Source organism: Lissotriton helveticus, chromosome 3_2, assembly GCF_964261635.1.
Source record: "Lissotriton helveticus chromosome 3_2, aLisHel1.1, whole genome shotgun sequence".
Taxonomy (NCBI): domain Eukaryota; kingdom Metazoa; phylum Chordata; class Amphibia; order Caudata; family Salamandridae; genus Lissotriton; species Lissotriton helveticus.
The window spans coordinates 466,350,079-466,370,795 of NC_136062.1; the positions used below are offsets into that span (position 1 = coordinate 466,350,079).

The 20,717-nt window shown below is 44.9% G+C and overlaps 2 protein-coding genes across 2 annotated transcripts in view; both read right to left on the reverse strand.

The window, feature by feature from the left end:
- Window positions 1-20,717, reverse strand: part of LOC144826405 (astacin-like metalloendopeptidase) — a 174,138-nt gene that overhangs the window by 141,145 nt on the left and 12,276 nt on the right. The gene's annotated exons all lie outside the window — the stretch shown is intronic.
- LOC144826406 (embryonic protein UVS.2-like) overlaps window positions 17,624-20,717 on the reverse strand; it is a 146,805-nt gene continuing 143,711 nt past the window's right edge. The window contains exon 14 of the mRNA XM_078684718.1: window positions 17,624-17,732. Coding sequence (XP_078540844.1) covers window positions 17,624-17,732 — 109 coding nt within the window. The remainder of the gene's footprint in view (window positions 17,733-20,717) is intronic.

Sequence of the window (20,717 nt, forward strand, 5' to 3'; positions counted from 1 at the left end):
CAAGCGTTAAATCAAAAGCACAGTATACCATACAAAGTTGCACAATTATGGATGAGGGCGGGGGGCCACTCAGACCATATACTAAAAAAATGGTATAAGGGATACCAATCGATCAGTGGTTAGGCCTAGGGCCTAGGGAATCGCTGGGAGCAGTCGGGACAAGCAATGCTGAAGTCGGGAAAAGCCCGCGGGATTCGGGTGCAACGCTGAAAGCGCACGCATGCACCAATGTTAGTCAATGGTGCGTAAAAGTTACACAAAGAGAGTTTTAGAACACTTCCGTTGAACCTAGAAAGACAAAACTTAAGACACAGACCCTAGAGGTGTGTACCAGTGTGGGAACACCGGCGTTGCAATGTTACCTCACCCACAGGAAGCGGGTGCACAGGGTCGAAGTAGTGTCGGGTTTCGTCACGCTGGTTCTTGGTGCTTGAAGCTGAAGAGGCTGCAGGCGCTGTGAAGGAGAAGTGTACGGTGGGATCCAAGGGTGGATCGAAGTCGAGAAGTACCTGAAAGCAGAGGGGACAGAGTCTGGGTCACTCAGCAGTGACCAGGGTGGAACCAGGACAGAACCAGGCAATGTCGGCGCAATCAGGTGGTTGTCGAGGAGCTTCTCTCCGCTGTCACGTGGGCTCTGGGGCATCTGCGACGTCCAGGAGCAGGTCACGATCTGTCCCACGCAGGCTCTCGCCGTCGGCGCTGTCGGCTTCAAGATTGGAGCAAACAACACTTGGCAAAAGCAATCCACGCGGAACTGGAAGATTGCTTCTCACTCGGACCAGGAGGGTCAGAGTGGGGGCTCATTTTCAGGGGAGCTGGTGCAAATCTGGAGCAACCAGAATCACAAGTCGTATTTCAAGTTTCGTCGGCACAGGGGCCACAAGCCGGCTGGCAAGTGATAGGGCCAACGCGTTGAGCCAAAAGAAGCAGAAGGGCCCCACGCAGCACTTGTCGAGTGTAGAGGGGTGAACTTCGGTGCAAGAGTGGCTCAGGGTTGGGGCTTCTCAGACCCCGGTGTACAGCTTCGAGGGTCACTCGTGGGCTGCACGGTCAGCGTCTCGTGGTCTTTCCAAGATGGCGTGCCCCACGCTTCCGATCGCCTCCACGGGTCTCAGCTCTGCAGGGACTGTGGATCGGGCTGTAAGAAGGCAGGCAAGCTTGATCTCGTCAATCTCTGTCGCTCGAGTTTCGGCGGGAACTGCAACAAAGCAGACGTCGAGGGCTGGATGGTGCCTGTTTGCACAGGGTGGTCACTCCTTGACCACAAGGGAGATTCATCAGTCTTCTACGTTGAGTAGGATGTCGAAGGGTCCAGAGTTTCGTTTCTTATGTTTCATCAGGATAATCTGAAGTGCTTTGGCACTGCTCCCATTCTTATACCAATCTAGGGGGCTGGATTACCTGCTAGGTCCCCTCCTATGGGTGGGACCCAGGAAGGGGGTGGTTACACCCCTTTCCTTTGATCCAGGCCGCGCTGGGTCGGGGGCTGGGGTGCCCCAGAACCGGTTTGGCCGGATTATGAAAGGGGCAGCCTTGTGCGCCCCAAGCAGTGTCTGGTTTCTTTCAAACCTCCCTGCTACAATACACTATCTCCTGTCTGGGGGGGTGTGACACCTCCCTGCGACAGGAAACCCTTTGTCCAGGCCCCTTTGGCTGAGTTTCGGTCAGCTTCAGGGGGTCAGACTTGTGTCTGTGGTAGAAGCATCCATTTTGTGGATTTGAGGTCCTTTTAGAAATTAACCGCATTTCAGTAAAGTAACATGTCTTCTCCCTCTAGAGGGGTGGAATGCTATCCCTGTCGCCAGGACTGGCGAGGGGATAGTATTCCAAATCGTATGACACCTTACACGACATGTTTTGATAAAGCCAAACCAAAGTTGCTATATAACCGCGAGGATTATAATGCACTTAAGAGTATATGGTATGGCATTATCCCGGAACAGCTTAGGGAGTTGTTCCCGACAGCTGCAGACAGGCTCAGCTCATGCTAGAGCTCCATCTCACATTAAACCATGCACTCTGCCTCCAGGATTGATACGGCCTTCCATAGGAGTGGCTCACAGGTTTATATGTGTCCAGATAGGTTTAGATATAGGCATACTATATCTAAGCAAGGGGTGATTACACCACCTTGCCCCAGCTGAGTGATCAGCCAGTTGTGTCAATTTTAGATAGCCAGCCAGGGGTGGCAAAAGATATGCTGCAGCTCCTGGTAGGCCTTGGAGGCACCTACGCCCAGGGCACCTATAGTGCCCTGTACAGGGGCTGATAAGGTGACCCAAGCCAATCTAGTTATGCACCTAAGGTACATGGAATCCATTTTACAGAGAGAGCGGATGGCCTGGGGCCCTGATTAGCAGGGAACCAGGCCAACTAAGTCGAAAACCAGCTAAACACAAGGCAAAAAATCTGGGGTAACCATAGTCAGGTAGCCACCTTCCTACACCCATACTACAGGCTTCCTGTATCAAAACCTTTGTGAACTAATCGCCATACATCGTAACCCGTGTGCCCTATGATGGTTTCATATTGTGCGATGTCAAAGAGTGCACATCCCAAATGCCCCACCCACTATGCACATCGAAATATGAGCCTCCATGCTCCTCCGACCGTTCGCCTTTTTCAGAGTGTCAGATGGAGCTCTTTATTGTGGGCACTTGCATCCCAATATTGTGCATACCCACAGATATAGACAGTATGCAACAGAGTACCCATCTGTGTGGCACTATGATCTACTTTAAATGTACAAGGGCCAACTATGTATCAGAGTACCCATTTGCAGCGCATGATTCCCGTAGGTTGCACCTGTGCTACCCTTACACCAGTTTACTCTAGCACAGACTCAGGCCCACTTTACCACAGATAGGACAACACATCCTGAAACTCAAACTGTTCAATGGAATATGTCCCCTTTTGTCCTGGCTGCCTGCCTTGTGCCACAGAGAATCTTATTCCCTGTCCTAAGGCTTTATAGTCAGAGACGTTGTAAGGCATGGAGAAAGTGGGCTCTGGCCCAGGGGGCCCCCTGATAGAGCCAGATCTGTTCTACGTTGAGTCTTGCCCTGATAACCTTGAATAATTCTTAAACAAATTGTTTTAAAAACTCTTTTGCTTTAATTTATTTTTAATGTGGGTGATATGTGAGGGTCTATTACAGACATTTTGCAGTGAAGTGTTGTGTTGTTTCATGCACTATCCATAAAACAAGTGTCTTTTAAATCAAAACAGGACCTCACATCTCGAAAATAGGTGGGCGACACAGAGATTATTTAAAGTAATGTTAGTGAGCTGCTGCTGTGTTACATTGTTGAAAACACACGTCACCATCCATAAATATCAGATAGAAACATATTTAGATATAGGACAGTGTGCCAGTGCACTGTCAGGGACCTGGCCATAGAGGGCATGAAAGTGCTGAAATTGGATCATAAGTTCCATGCTGTTCTGAACAGGGGCCCCCAAAACATGTTTGGCCCAGGGCCCTAAAAATCCTTAAGAAGTCCCTGTATATGGTGCCTTCTATCAGACGGTATAATGCTGTGGCACTGACTGTACCCCAAGATGTGATACCCCGGGACTCCAAAATGTAGGGTGCCCTGTACCAGACTCCTGCACCATTGACTGAATGAACCCTTTATACTGCAGCCCACACCCACAGCAACACCCATGGAATACCCCTTTCATGCAAAGTGCTGCGTGTAAAGGGGCCATATTTACAAGGACAGGAAAAGCCAGGCAGGGTGGCTTTTCCTGTCCTTGTAAATATGAGCAGTAAAATACGCCTCCAGTACGTCGGAAAAAGTGACTCACTGGTGGCGCAGGGGGCTTGTAAATGTGCCACTTTGTTGCACCCTTCCCGCTTCAAACAAACACAAGTTTGGGCCTTATGAGCAGCTGGCATGTGAAAAGTAGCCCAAAGGCTTGAAAACACACAAGAGCCCTTGTTTAACCACCAGCAGCAACTTCCAATATAACCCTCAGAATTCCACTCCACACCCCATACATCCACTACACTCCAGACCAAGCAGACATTAGACAACATAGGCAAAGCTGCAAAATATATGTGAAATAAAAAATGGTGTACAAATTGGCGGTGCTGAAACAAAAATTAATTTGGTCTATTTAAGCGCTCCCCTTGTATTTATTTGTGGCTTTTTGTGCTGTTTAGCAGTGTGGTTCAATTTGTTGTCTAAATTGGACCTGTAGCATATTCATTTGTATGTTTTATTATGTTTTTAATGTAACAATATATTTTGTTTAATGTTGCAGTTGCAAGTTGAAATAATGTTGTGGTTTAAGTAAACATTATTCCCATCCTTCTGTGGAAAAGTAAATTTTGCCATGTTCTGTGTCCCTACGTGTTCCCCATCTTATGTTATATGTGCATGATTAATATGCATATGTATTCCCCATGATCGATTAAAGACGCAATTACAGTTGTGTCCATCTCTAGTATGCCAGTTTCCAGTTCTCGTGAATACTATGAATATCAGGCCTATGTAAAGTTACGTTGCCACGTTTCTCAGTGTGCACGTTATTTCATTGTAAAGTCCCCGTTTCTAGGCCTCAAAAGGGCCTGGACACCAGATTCAGCTCCTGTCTCCTGAGCCCTCGCTGAGGAGCGATACAGCCCCCACCTGTATCCTCGACCCTTCACTTACTTCCTGCCTCACAGTGCCCGGTTCAGCCTGGCTCTGCCTACGAGTCTGCCAAGAGTATGTTATGATTCTAGTTATCAGTCCAGCCCTCCTTCTCTGCATTCCTAAGCTACTGAATCGCATCAATAGTTTCCGTCATCATCTAGCCTTTACGTCTCCATGTAAGAGAAATACTGTATTAATGGTCATTTAATATTCTTCATCACGCACTACATGTAGAATAATGCATGCTCCAGTCTTAGAGTCTGTTAGCCTCTCCCCTCCTGACTCTTAGTTTATATCAACATGTTCTCTAAACATTAGATACTAGATAGGGTTTAGGTACATGTCGCCCTGACTCTCCAGACTTCAGTCTCTACTCCTAGCACAGAGTTCATAGCCCCCAGCTTCTCCTAGTAACACGTCATTGTCAGTTTGTGCGCACCATTAGGTTAGAGGTCCCGGCTCCTTAGGTAGCCCCCTCCATGTTTCCGCCCCCTTTATGACATATTCTGTTACGTTTACATCACATGTCTATGTATACGCCTCTTGTTACACCTACTTTCACCCTTATCTTTCGCGACTGCTATTGACCACACCCACTGCTCCGCCTATTGTATGTATTGCAATTGCAACTGTTTTAGTATATATGCTTGTGCACTGTTATTAAATGTTACGCCAGTCCAATCCTGTCCCAGGCAGCGCTGCCATCCTATTCCTGTGCAGGTTGTCCTGTTCCTGTCCTTTATGCTGTATTAAACCTGCAAACTCCTACTACCTCGAATCTTGACTCTTATTTATTGAGCTATCTGTTATTGCTATGTCCAGTCAAACCTAGATCCGGTATTATTTATTTATATACCACATAATGGCGCCCGAACAGGAACTTGCCCTTTCCCCACGCGCCGGTGAAGCCACGTATGCCCCCTGACCCTCTGCAGCCGTGACGGAACCATACCGGCCACGTGCAGATATTTCTGCTTCAAGTATCCCTCAGGCCCACGGAGGAGACGGAGGTTGCGGTCCAGCATCCAGACGAGGCGGTGGAGGAACGCGGCGAGTCCCGACCAGAGCCCAAGCCGAGAGTCCAAGGTCCGAGGTATCCGGAGGCCCACCCGTAACTGAAGTCCGAAGTTCGTCCGTCCGGCGTCGAAGCAGTCCAGTCCAGTCCGAGGCCTTCCGTTCTTGCTGCCCGGTGAGTACCGTTGCTGGGGTAGTATCTAGACAGGGTCAATCTAATTGTCTCTGGTCCGTGGGGTTTGGTGGTACACAGATCCCAAAACGAAGTGCCCACTTCGGTGGATGCGGGTCCTGACGTGTCTCTTTATGAGACCGGTAAGTTTCGTACTGTTTCAGCAGTGCATCTAGTCTCTGTTCTAGTCAGTTCTGTTCTCAAGAAATTCATGTATTCTGTTTTCAGTATTCCAGGTGGTATTCTGTTCGAACTGTTATTTTAAATGTTCTTCATGTATTTTAATGTCGTGGTATGAGAGTGGTGTAATTATCGTGTTCATTGTGTATTGTAATTGTGTCCAGATTACAGTTCAGTCATGCCGTTATTTTCCAGACTACGTCAGTTAAGAACTAGAAAAGGTCTGTTAGAAGCAGCAGTTCCTGTCCCGCCTAGGGACAGTCCAGGTCACTTTATGTATCAGAAGCATGGCATAAGTGCCATATTATATCTAGATTTATGGGTAGAGTATACCAAACAGTTAGAAGAAAAGTATAGATGGCCTGTATCGGGTACATGGGATACCGAGTGCATCATGCGAGTAGAAGAAGCATTATGGAAAAAGAAAGCCAGACAGTCACAGAAAGATGCCATCGAGTTATGGCGCAAAGAATCTCATAAAAGAACCGAAAAAGAAATCAGAAAGTCAGAATTAAGTAGAGAATCCTTAGAACGAGCCCACGAAAGGGAATTAATCGAGATAGGTGAACGAGTCAGAACCGAACAGTCCGACAGACAGAGGAATGCCCTCATTAAGGGTATGTATCCTCTTCTTGCCGAGGGCTTGCCAAAAGCGACCCCGGAGGCATCCAGTAATTTTCCGCCGGCCTTAGGTCCGACCAAGCTACGTCACAAACCGACCGCTGCTGATATTTTAATCTCGTCCTACTTGGACGACACGGTTCCAGAATATGCAAATCCTGTTCCGCCAGTCCCTGTAAATAATGTAAATCCTGCTCCTCCAGACACCGGAGTACCTGCTACGGTACCCCCGGTCCAGCCTACATTACACTTTCCCACTCTGCCAGCACGAAGAGTATCAGTCGACGATTCCAGTATAGGGGCCGCAGGAGGAGGTCCTCCTGGTACCCCGCCACCACACCAACGTTTAACGTTAGTCGAGTTACATGAAAGTGCGTTACAGCGTACGCCCAAATATAAGTCCGTTGCAGATATCCGACGAGCCCTTACTGAATGCCGCTATGATCCAGTTGCAGGTGATGATAGTACAGTTATATATTCCATCCGTGTAAGACGGGTGACCGGGTATTTGGACACCCTACCGAATATGAAAGAAGATCTAGACAGAATATATCGTTTCATCCGTACTGGGGATGATCCAGAAAGTATAGGTGAAGCCATGTCTCAAAGGAAAGCTGAGATCCAGCTCATGTTATTAAAGTTTCTGATTAATTGTTTAATAAGAGAACAAGATTATCCGACCAAAGATCCGGCCGAAATGAGAATCCTGACAAGGTGGAGTGATAATATAGCCGAGGGTAAGCACAGAACCATCAGTAGTATAGAGAGTATGTACAAGAGAATTCGTAAGGAAATAATAAAGTTACACGAACAACGTAAAGCAGCACAAGTAAGCGAGAAAGAGAATGACTCTTCTACTGAAGAGGTAGAGGACGAGAATCCCGCCAGAATAGCGTATGTAGGTAAATCTAGATTTCCAGACCGACATTTACGCCTAGAACGCAAGAAAACTTTTCATCACCCAGCACCAGAACAAGGTTCTCTAGAACAAGTATTTCAAGCTACCGATCACATTCTGAAATCACGAATCGGTTATAGTAAGTTAAGTACTATGCATGAACAAGAACTAGCCCGATCAGCAGTCCGATGGATTACTGATTCTACCACTTTTCCAGATGAAATAGTGGCACAAATGTTTCTGAAATTGCCCCCAGCCGAGCAACGACTGGTGGGTATGTATATGATCCAACACCTCATTACTCTGTATGAGGGTCAACATTCTGATCCAGGTCCGTTACACGATGTCCTGAACGAGTTACTCCAGTATAGATGGAAAGGTTTAGGTACCGATTTAATTAGTGTCATTCTAGAACAGCGTCACAAATATAGAACGTTCCTGAACCCGCATTTTGTTCATGTTTCACCTCCAGAAAGTAAACCCTTTTACATAGACAGACAGAACCCGCTACGAGAAGTACACCCAGTTAGGACAGCGGATGGTGAAATGCAACGAGTATTTGTTTACACCCCGATTACAAAGATGGAACTCTTAGAAATGAAGAAATTAATTCCCTGTCATGACAAAGATCCAGCAGGGTTCCACCGAGAATTAAAAGACATGCTCCGTATGGGAGAATACACGTATCCAGATATAATTAAAATGTTAAAAGTCCTGTTGCCCGCAGGCATATATGAAAAACTCAAGGAAAAAGAATGGGAGGTGGGAGAGAAAAAGATCGATTGGGCAGTTCTAGAAGCTGAAGATAAGATACGAGTACCAGGTACCGGTCTTGGAGAGAAATGTAAAGAATTACCAGAACTGTTAATACAAGTTTTGCCCAGATTATTAGCAACTAAAAAGGAAGACTGGGATTCAATCTCAGCCTGTAAACAGAAACAAGATGAAGACACTAGTGATTTTTATTCTAGATTTGAGAAATGTTTTATTATAAACAGTGGCTTGAAGACAAGTAGCGAGTCATACCCTCATCTTTTTGTTACTAAATTAGTCGAGAATTCAAGTCCACAAGTTAAGAATCGAGTTTTGAAAGTCGAAAGTACATGGCAAGCTAGTACCCCGTCCCAGATGTTACAGATGCTCTAGTACCACCAGAATAGAATCAGAGAAGAGCAAGAACACGAGAGAAAACGTATGAAAGACACGAAAATGAAAGTACTAGTTGCACAATCTGTTCCTCAAGACAGTCAGAAGAGGGGTACGAATCAAGCCAGTCATTCTGCAGCTCCCGTTAAAGGGACATGCAATTATTGTAAACAGCCAGGTCATTTTATAAACGAGTGTGCAGTTCTGAAACACAACATAGCTACCGGTAAGACTAAAGAAAGACCACGTCCGCCTAGACAAGAACAAGTTTCACAGACTTCTCAGCCACAGAATGCACAACAGACAGTTCCAGCACCGCAGCCTATTGCTGCAACACAGCATGTTACACAGCAGATGTACCAGTATGCACAGTCCGAGTATCCAGAGTATCAACAGTACTCATGAAACAGCCTAGAGAGGGAGGTAGGCTTGCCTCTCATCGAGATTCCTGTAGATCAAGAAGGTCCCTATGTTCATAGTCAAGTACTAGGGAAAGACAGAAAGTTTTTGATTGATACAGGGGCAAGTAGGACCACCATCAGTCACGCCGAAGTTCCAGGGGCTCCGCTCTCAGGCTCTAGAAATGTTTCCCTTGGATTTTCAGGAAAGCCTATTGTAAACGAGATATCTAAGCCAGTTACTCTAGAAGTAGGTCCATTGTCCCGCACTATTGATCTGTTACTTACGAAGTCATGTCCAGAAAATTTGTTAGGCATTAAGACACTGAAAGAATTAGGTGCAGTTATTTGCTGCTCCCCAGAGGGAATACGATTGTTTCTACGTGACTTCAAGGGTCACTATGTATTACGAGATTTTGATCCGAGATTGTCTAATGTTCCGCAGCATCTATGGGCGCAAGGTCCAACTGATGTAGGTTATATGCAAATCACACCCCATCGTGTGACTCTCAAGCCAGGTGTAGTCCTGCCACGAATCAGACAGTACAGATTGCCACCTGAGGCTGTAGCAGCCTTATCCAAACTTATTGACGAGCTCATCGCTCAAGGAGTAGTTGTAGAAACTGACTCCAAAGTATGTAATTCTCCGATCATTCCAGTCATGAAACGTACTGATCCAAATGCACCGCCAGTATATCGATTAGTGATTGACCTTCGAGAACTCAATAAATGTATAATTCCCCAGTATCCAGTTGTTCCAGATATTTCTTCCCTATTGACAGCCATTGACTCTGAGGCAACATTTTTTACAGTCATAGACCTCAAGAACGCGTTTTTCAGTGTCCCCATTCATCCAGACAGTCAGTTTCTTTTCGGATTTTGTTTAAATGGAAGAAGCTATATGTTCACACGAGCTCCTCAAGGTTTCACAGAAAGTCCTAGCATTTACAGTCAAGCACTTAAGAGACAACTAGACAACATTCATATGCCAACAGACACTGCCCTGCTCCAGTATGTTGATGATCTACTGATCACAGCCCGTTCTGAATGTGCTTGCGAGCGAGCATCACTTACAGTCTTGTATTTCCTTGCCGAGATGGGGCACAAGGTGTCCCCTTCGAAGCTTCAATTCTGTGTCCAGCAAGTGATCTACTTAGGCCACTTACTGTCCAAGTGGGGTAGGCAGTTGACACCAGACCGTATCCAGTTAATAGCGAGTCTTCCTCAGCCCAAGACACAGAAGGAGGTACGTGCTTTTATCGGCCTTACTTCTTATTGCAGACAATGGATTCCTCAGTATGCATTTCTAGCCAAGCCACTGATACAGTTAACGACACAGGAGGCAGCCCTATCGACTGTCCTCCCTTGGACATCTGAACATACACTTAGTTTCAATGAGTTAAAGAAAGCTTTATGTCAGGCTCCTGTTCTAGCTACACCGAACTACAGTAAGCCTTTTACACTTTTCGTCACAGAACGCGAAGGTACAGCATTATCTGTTCTCACACAAGATCAAGCAGGACAATACAAGCCCTGTGCTTATTTTTCGAGCACACTAGATCCTGTAGCCCAGGCTCTGCCTGCGTGCCTCAAGTCAGTTGCAGCCACAGCACTAGCTATCAGACAAAGTGATTCCATAGTATTAGGACATTCCTTGACAGTACAAGTTCCACACTCTGTGGAAGTTCTTTTAAACCGAACCCAGACTCAACACTTGACAATTGCACGTTTAACAGGTTATGAACTGACACTGTTCCAGCCACACATAGAAATCAGACGCTGCAACGTTCTAAATCCTGCTACACTGTTACCGTCAGTTATTTCAAATCCTGCCACACACGACTGTGTGGAAGTAGTTAATACTATGACTAAGCCAAGACAAGATCTGACAGATATCCCATTACCAGATCCCGACCTGACACTTTATGTGGATGGTTCATGTATGAGAACAAGTACAGGAGAACTAGTAGCCGCGTATGCAGTGACTACTGACACTGAAGTTATAGAAACACACCGTATTGACACCCTGTCTGCTCAAGCAGCAGAGCTAGTTGCTCTGACCCAAGCCTGCATACACGCTAAGAACCTGAAAGTTAATGTTTATACAGATTCACGTTACGCATTCGGAGTTGTACACGACTTTGGAGTGCTCTGGCAGGAGAGAGGTTTCATGACTTCTCATGGAACCAAGATTCAGCATGGTCTCCTTATTCAAGCTCTGTTAGATGCCATACATTTACCGACATCTATTGCTATCATGAAATGCAAAGCACATACGAAAGTTACTGACACTATTTCTCAAGGTAATGATCTAGCAGATCGCACAGCCAAGCTCACAGCACAGACTCCAGACATTCCAGTTAATCCAACACAGACACATACTCCAGATCCGACTACCTGTATGACAGTTAAGGACCCTACTCAAGATGTCATAGATATCCAGTTACATGCTACTCCCGATGAAATCAAGAAATGGTCCGAACAAGGAGGGGTCCAGACAGATCAGGGATGGGTAACGAAGGGTAGAGCCACATGGTTTCTCCCCGACTCTATGGTTCAAGTCATTATCAATACCGCACATAGTCCAGCCCATTTAGGAGAAAAAGCTATGTTAGACAGTATCCAGAACATTTGGTTCAACAAGCATTTACGAGCTGCAGCCAAGCAGAAAGTCCGTACCTGTATGATATGTTGCCAGTTTAATCCAGGTAAAAGTGTCCCGGTGGAACAAGGTGGATTCCAGCCCCCTGAACACCCTTTTGAAGTCCTCCAGATGGATTATATTCAGATGGAGCGATGTCGAGGCTTCAAGTATGTCCTTGTAGTTGTATGCGCTTTGTCCAGGTGGACAGAAGCATATCCGGTCCCAGATTACACAGCCGCGACCACTGCCAAGCAGTTTGTTCGTGAATTCTTCCCCCGCTACGGACTCCCTAGAGTCGTATATTCTGACAACGGCCAGCCATTCTCATCTGAGCTCATGAAACTTGTTTCCCTTTTGTTAGGGTACCAGTGGAAGTTCCATTGTGTACGCCATCCTGAAGCAGCCGGTCTCGTAGAGAGACATAATCAGACCCTGAAAATCCGCATTGCCAAAACATGTAAAGAGAAAGGTGTGGACTGGCTAGTAGCTCTGCCAGTCGCCTTGTTTTATATGCGCATGGTCGCACATTCCAGATCAGGTCTGTCCCCGTACGAGGTCGTATTCGGCCGCCCCCCTAACATGTGGGGTACACCTAGACCCCGAAGTATTACCGATGTTTCAAGTAATATGCTGACAGATTACCTAGCTTCCTTGATGTCTGCCCTACACTCTTGTCGTTCACAGGTTGCCGCCGCATTTCCAGACAATACCGAGGTGGCACCGCATGAGATCGTTCCCGGAAATCTGGTCCTTGTGAGGAACTTTGATCGTTCAAGTCCGCTGGAGCCCCGCTGGAAAGAGCCCAAGCAGGTCCTCCTGGCCACCCGTACTGCCGTCAAGCTGGAAGGCAGGAAGGGCTGGGTCCACCTGTCACATGTGAAAAAGTTTTATGGATTAAAGACTGTTTTAAAGAACATTTCCCAGGATTTGAAAGATTGCCAAAGTACTATTCTTAAGGACTGTCCCGCAAAAGACAATGATACTAAACCCTCCCTGTTAGAGAAAACTCCGCAACAGGAGTATAAGCTAAAATTAAGGTCTAGTAAAATAAGTCAGCCAGTTTGATTGTCTAAGTCCTCCCCTAGGTGAAACGGTTAGACCGGTTTCTGACATGTATAAAATAGACCCCCATAGTGAGAGAGTTAGTCAAAACTCAATCCGATGTATCGTTTTTCTAAGTTTCATATTGTTTTTCAGCCTCATGATTACCTGCACAGGTTATGCATTTTATTTGTGTTTTCCAGTTTCTCATGTAAATAAGTCTTCTATTGCTACAGTAGAGCACACGTTTAGTGATCTACCTCCTCATGAACTCTCATATCGTCTTGCTATGCGTAATAATTCCTTTATCCGCATGTTACATTATTCACACCAGACCAGCAATGCCACTAATTGTTGGGTGTGTGGTCGACTCCCCCCTTTCCAGACACCGAAGGGAGTTCTGCCACTCTTTCCTTATCCATTTTCACATAATGGTTCGTGTGGAGCATGGTCCACGTTAACGTCATCCTCAACAGATATGTCTTTTCTTAACAGTACATGTTTCCCAGACAAGCAAGGTCTTCCCCACAGAACAGGGTTAGATCTAGAAAATGAAGTTTATAATTTAGGTAATTATTCTTCGAATTTCATGGTCCTGAATGTTCAGTCTGATACTACTCTAGACTTACCTGCTATGTCAGTATTACCAGTCAAAGGTGAATTATGTGTCCGAAAGAATGGTTCCGTACATGTAGGACATAGTGATTGTACTACTATCGTCAAGTATAGTGACAGTGGGAAATCTATTTTCAAAGCTTCACGCCATTCTTATTTTGTTTGTGGTCAGACCGCATATGTTCGTCTGCCCCTCGATTGGGAGGGAACCTGTTACATTGCCTTCCTACTGCCACCAGTTTTTCTAGCCCCACCCGACTACCATAGGAATTCCCACCTAGTACATACTAGACACAAGAGAGATCTCCCGATTGTCGATTATACTGAAACTGCTCTAGAACAATATATAGATATCAATAAAGGTGTCTTCCCTTATTTAGGTACTGTCGTGAATAGTAAACTGATACGTAGATTAACCAGAACCCTTGAAGCAGTAGTGATTGAGACTACTTCTGCTCTAGGTAACTTAACCGAGGAGCAATCCTTTATGAGAATTGTCGTGCTCCAGAATCGTCTCGTCCTTGACGTCATACTGGCCGATAGGGGCGGGGCATGTAGAGTCATCGGATCTAGTTGCTGCATTTTCATTCCTAATAACGCGCCGTCTGTTTATTCAGCTAAACCAGACTCCATAAAATTGCCCATATGTTACATCAAGATCCAGGCACCTGGACATGGTCCGGTTGGTTCTGGAATATAATTTCCGCCTGGGGATGGAAAGTATTGTCATTTCTGGGTATTGCAGTAGCGATCATATTCAGTTGCTGCCTATGTATACAATGTGGCCCTGCGATTTGTGGCATTTGTGCTACCTCTTGTATTCCTAGTCCCAAGTCCCGTTCTAAATCCCGTTCCAAGAAAATTCGAGACGAGCAAATGATACTGTATGAAATGATAGATGGTATCATGAATATTGATGTTTCCTGATGGAAACGTAGTGACAAGGAGGGAATGTGGAAAAGTAAATTTTGCCATGTTCTGTGTCCCTACGTGTTCCCCATCTTATGTTATATGTGCATGATTAATATGCATATGTATTCCCCATGATCGATTAAAGACGCAATTACAGTTGTGTCCATCTCTAGTATGCCAGTTTCCAGTTCTCGTGAATACTATGAATATCAGGCCTATGTAAAGTTACGTTGCCACGTTTCTCAGTGTGCACGTTATTTCATTGTAAAGTCCCCGTTTCTAGGCCTCAAAAGGGCCTGGACACCAGATTCAGCTCCTGTCTCCTGAGCCCTCGCTGAGGAGCGATACAGCCCCCACCTGTATCCTCGACCCTTCACTTACTTCCTGCCTCACAGTGCCCGGTTCAGCCTGGCTCTGCCTACGAGTCTGCCAAGAGTATGTTATGATTCTAGTTATCAGTCCAGCCCTCCTTCTCTGCATTCCTAAGCTACTGAATCGCATCAATAGTTTCCGTCATCATCTAGCCTTTACGTCTCCATGTAAGAGAAATACTGTATTAATGGTCATTTAATATTCTTCATCACGCACTACATGTAGAATAATGCATGCTCCAGTCTTAGAGTCTGTTAGCCTCTCCCCTCCTGACTCTTAGTTTATATCAACATGTTCTCTAAACATTAGATACTAGATAGGGTTTAGGTACATGTCGCCCTGACTCTCCAGACTTCAGTCTCTACTCCTAGCACAGAGTTCATAGCCCCCAGCTTCTCCTAGTAACACGTCATTGTCAGTTTGTGCGCACCATTAGGTTAGAGGTCCCGGCTCCTTAGGTAGCCCCCTCCATGTTTCCGCCCCCTTTATGACATATTCTGTTACGTTTACATCACATGTCTATGTATACGCCTCTTGTTACACCTACTTTCACCCTTATCTTTCGCGACTGCTATTGACCACACCCACTGCTCCGCCTATTGTATGTATTGCAATTGCAACTGTTTTAGTATATATGCTTGTGCACTGTTATTAAATGTTACGCCAGTCCAATCCTGTCCCAGGCAGCGCTGCCATCCTATTCCTGTGCAGGTTGTCCTGTTCCTGTCCTTTATGCTGTATTAAACCTGCAAACTCCTACTACCTCGAATCTTGACTCTTATTTATTGAGCTATCTGTTATTGCTATGTCCAGTCAAACCTAGATCCAGTATTATTTATTTATATACCACACTTCCCACACATTAAACAACATAGGTGACGCTGGAAAACATCTAGTGCTTTCTTTTGAGCTTGCCTTTCAGCACTTAAATGATGTATTGTATAATTTAAAAAATCTCTTAAAAAATATATCCGACAGCGCAACATCACCTCAGAATCAAACAGGCATCTCCGTAAAACAATACCAGCTAAACAGAACTCTGCACCACCTCAACACCACCTCCTCACCATGCCTCACTACCACCATAGCATCACTAAGCACCACTATAGCATCACTCCACACCACCTCAACATCACTAAGCACCATCTCAACTTTAGAACAGCCAGGAAGTAATCACTTCCTAGCATTGCAGAGATAAATAAACAACGACATTATTTATGATAATGCTTTTTTTTAATTGGGTCATTCAGTTGTACATAATATCTTCTTGGTTATATACAAGGTAACAAAAATACTTATATTACTTTTTTATTATTACTTTTTTAAACATGCTGCACAGCAGCTACAGTGCTCTATCCATAGCTTAAAAATATTGGCATAGCTCTGACTGAACACTTATAAGGATCCAAAGGCGATACCTATCGGCTATGCCAACACTGGTTTTTACCTACTCCCCAAATATGCCCTATATCCCACCATGACAAACTACAGGAAGCTATATTCCACCCTGGGCAGAAGCCCACCACCCACAGAAATAACACCCTTCATTTAGGCTGTCAGAGTGCGGATAAATACCTTGAATATACTGACAGACAATCAAGGAACACTGATATGTGCCATGTCAGGAGGATTCACATCATTGTAAAGACTAGCAGAAGAGTGCTGCCCAAGCTGTCAGTACTGAAGCTATTCAAAACATCTGTGTAGAAACAAAGAGAACCTGTTTATTTATTCACGCCATGATATGATCAAGGTGTCCCATCAGTATGATGAAGCACTGACTGCTGCTTGTCATGAGCACTGTGACAGTACCCATGCAATCTCTTCTCTTTTTATCATGTGCTTGCCTGCAGACACATTTAGCTCTTTCGATTAGTGGGTGTGAAGTCTAGACACATGCAGAAGTGTGAGCATCATGCCCTCTCCTATTCAGGCTGACATATTTTATGGCCGTTGCCATGTTTATAGGAATGTTTACAATGAAAGCTAAAAGGTCTACATGTGAATTGAGACGTGGTATTTATGGCCATACTTATTGTGTCTTATTCTGACTCTAGTTTTGCCAAACTTATAAATATGAAATGAAATAGGGAGGCAGATGGTATGACAAACCAGGGAGCTGACCATTCATTGGATAGTCTTCGCAACTGGCCTTTCAGGCCAGAGGTTACGCGGCTGACTGCAGCTCAGTTCCAGTTGCTCCAAGAGTGTTGAAGAGAAGGGGCCTTTGACACAGTACTGCTTATCATTTCTGGGTAAGGACTGTGGTAGAAAATAGCTAAACAGCTGTTTTTTATTGAGGTAGAAGTGAGTGGGTCTGCTACATATCTCGAAATTGCACAACACGATAAGGCTTCGGAAGCAGCCAAAGTTAGTTCATGTCTTATAATGCTTGCATGCACAGTTGTGGAAGACGTTGTCATATCCGCACAAGGATATTGTGCCATGCTAGTGATAGCATGTCCAGGAATAATGTAACTGGGCAAATTATTTAAAACTTTGCTGAGACGCTCTGATGTGTGTTTACTATGTTTAATGTAACTGCTAGGAAAAGATATTTGTTCTTCAAAAACAGCCTCCCGAAGCAAGCACTTCTTTTTTAAAAACAAAGCACTCTGGGATGCTGAGGTCATTGCCTTGGTTTCATATCTGAGGCCTCCAGGCTTTCCAGGCAGTCCGGAACAGGAAAAAAGTTTGTCAGAATGATCACTCTAAACAGAGTGGACAGCTTGAGACACTTTAAGAAATGGCCCATTTTCCATCTGTCCAAGGTTTCTGCTTGGGGAGCCAATGGGTGCTTCGCCAATAGAAGCATGGCAGTTCTGGGACCCTAAATTGAGCCTGGAAAATCAGGTTTGGGGGATTGAATAGCTACTAATTCTTGTGACAGAGTATCCTTTCTAACAAACTCTAAATGAGGGCCTCTATTCACATCACCAGGATGAAAATTCAAAACTTTGTGACGTGTCAGACGATGTAACAAAATGATGTAGGAGCTTCTTCTCTTGAGATGGAGAATCTGGCAGATTCAATCTTCTCTGAGTCAATGTGTGCAGCATCTCTTCTTAGGCTTTCACTGCAATAAAAGAGAGGGAGAGAAATGTCAGTTGTGGAGTTGGTCAGGGGTACACCTTACAGTAGATGGTTGATAGTTGTGGTCAGAGAGATAGCCACGTATGTACATGACAGGTTTAGATCTATTTGATATAAAACATTGTTTCCTTCCAATCAGTTCAGATTTAGTCAACATTCAAGTCATTAGGCTTATGATGATCCACAGTTATTTGACTGATTTCTGCTCAGTGGGTCTATCTGAACACCACAGCTCACATATGAGAATGTTGTGTCAGAAGATTGTCTTCACCCATACCAGCATGCAAAAGGAATACTTACTACCCCTGGAGTAAAGCTGGTCTCTTCAGACCCCCCACTGGTTCTTCCCCTTGCCAGAACCTCACTGATGGGGAACCTGCTTCTTTGCAGCCATGATGTTTCCTGTTCTTTCCCTGAACTTTACATCTGTTCATCTGCATTTTAGGTAAAATGGCTGCACAATGTTCTGCTGCTCTAAGTTGTGTGCAGTTGCGTCAGAGTATGTCAACAAGAGCTGGAGTTTATAAGGGGCTAGTTCCTTGCAAAGACAGGCCCAGAATGAAGATATAAGAAGCTCCTAAATACCAGGCACAGCAAAGACCCTTCTGGAACCGGTAAACACATGCGTGCAGTTAAAACTACTAAGGTGACCCTTACAGGATTTCAGGTTAGACAGCTGAATATGTGAGGTGCAGGGATAGAAAGCAAAGTAGTGTGTCATGTGAATGGTAGTGAGTTTTTGGACTTTAGACTCAATGTAACAGCCATTTCAATGGTAGAATTGGAGCTAAAACTCTAGATTTTTCGATTTCGATCTACAGCCGTCTTATTTGTAGATGTTGTACTATAATCCTCTTATTTTTAGACTGTGCAACGTCCTCAATTCTAGACTTGGTGGTATAACCTTTTTTATTCTCGACTCAGTGCTATGTTGCTCTGAGTTCTAGTATTGGGGCTACAAAAGTCTTAATTCTAGACTCACAGTTTTAACCCTCTTCTAGATTCTATGATATAACCCTCAACTCTACACTCAGTGATGTATACTCTTTTATTACTAAATTCAATGACATACCCTTCTTGATTCTACAGTCAGTGTTATCACCATCCTAGCCTCCGGCTATGATCTTTAGTCATCACTGGCTGGTGTAAGAGGCTTGGACTCATGACAGGTGAAGTGATTTGGCGGATAATTAAATGGCTGATGTAGACTGACTAGAAAGAATGCTCAGTTTATCCAGCTATGGGGAGGTAAAGAAAATAGATAAAATTGGTCAATCCAAGTTACCATTCAATGATCCGGTGAAGGCAGAATTAAAGGGAAACTAAGTGTTGAAGGGTTGATCCTGTCTGTGCACTGTAAGAGCTGGCTTGGTGGAACATTACATGAGAAGCTACGAATGCTCCAAAAACGTGTAAGGGACTAGTACCCAACATCCTCACTCAAGAACCCTGCTAACTGGACCCTGAGACAATATTGCACTTTATCTACAGTAGAACTTCTTCCGTATATTTCATTTTCTGCTATATTATATTGATTTGTATAGAAATCTAACCTGAGAGGGTATCCAGACGCTACCTGATATTGATAGAGCTCAGCATTGGAAATTAAGTACCTCAGGAAACTGAGACTATATCATTTAGCAAATTAGTTTGTGAATCACAATGTCCACAGTGTGAATCCATGTGATTCCTAAGAAGGTAGTGGCATGAAAGAATCATGACGGGAACATGATGGAAGGACATGTATAAATGTTGTGCAAACATAACATGTACTACAAAGGAGTGGTTTCCATTCACAAACTAGAAGCTGACCATGACAAGCAGCTTCGACTTTGTGAATGAGACATGCTAGTGTTGGGGCGAGGGGAGGGGGAGCCATTAGTGAATCAGTAGACTGCTGCCTGCATCCCCTGATGCCAATTTGCATTATGCCAACAACTTTTTTAAAACATACCAGCGCCTGGGTTTTAAGTGATAGAGGACGCCATGCAGTCAGACTCTCGTCTTTGTCTGGTTTATCATTTGTAAGATTAGGTTTTTGTGTTTGTTGTCTTGCTTATGCAACCAATTGTCGGCTTCTCCTATTTAATATGTGTCTGATTAGATTTTGCAAACAGTGCTCTGCTTGCCCACATGGCATGTTTCCTCATTACAGAACCAGCCAACTGTTTGCCTCACGTGTTAAGCCCAGTGTATGAGCTAGGCTGCTCAAGGGTATTGTTAGTCAGAGGAGGACAAATGATAGAGTCCGCTTGTGGGACACAGACAAGCATTCTATGAGATGATTGAAAGGACACATGGTGCAGTTTCTAAGAATACTGAAGAGAAGAGTAAGGCATTGCTAAGGCGTTGCTGCAAAATGTTGTCATTTTTATCGTTTCTGAGACCCAGCACAGTTGAAGACCTCATTTATTTGTTTATTTTATTTATTTCTAGAGCACAACATTCATCCCCAAAGGATGAATAACATCAAATGAGTGAAAGAGTGGCCGCCCATTCTGGTTTTTTGGTTTTTCGGATGCGTTTAGCATTGACCACGCTAAATTAACCAAGGAAAAAGCTTGTTAAGGTTTATAGAAAGCAATTCGACAGCGCAGAATAGTCAGTCCAGTGTCATATAGAGCAGGCATGGGCAGAGTTTGTGGAGTTGCACTACACAGATTTCCGCGGAGTTGCATTTCCCAGAAAAGAAACTTTAGGATGTCCCCAAGATTTTAGCAGCCTCCCTATGTCCCCTGCTCTGCCGGGTGGGATCTTTGGAAATGCCGCTGGCTCGCGCGACGCGAAGGGGAGCTAAGTGAGACAGCATCTTAGTCCCACATTCCGCGCGAGCAAAACGGTGCACGGCAGCTCCTGGCCGCCCCCTTGCATGCGCGTCCAATGGGCGCGGGTCACCTGGTGGGAGGGGCGGCCCTAAGGGGTTTAAAATTAGCGTGGCAGCGAGGCTCGGCCTTTCCTGCCGTCGCGT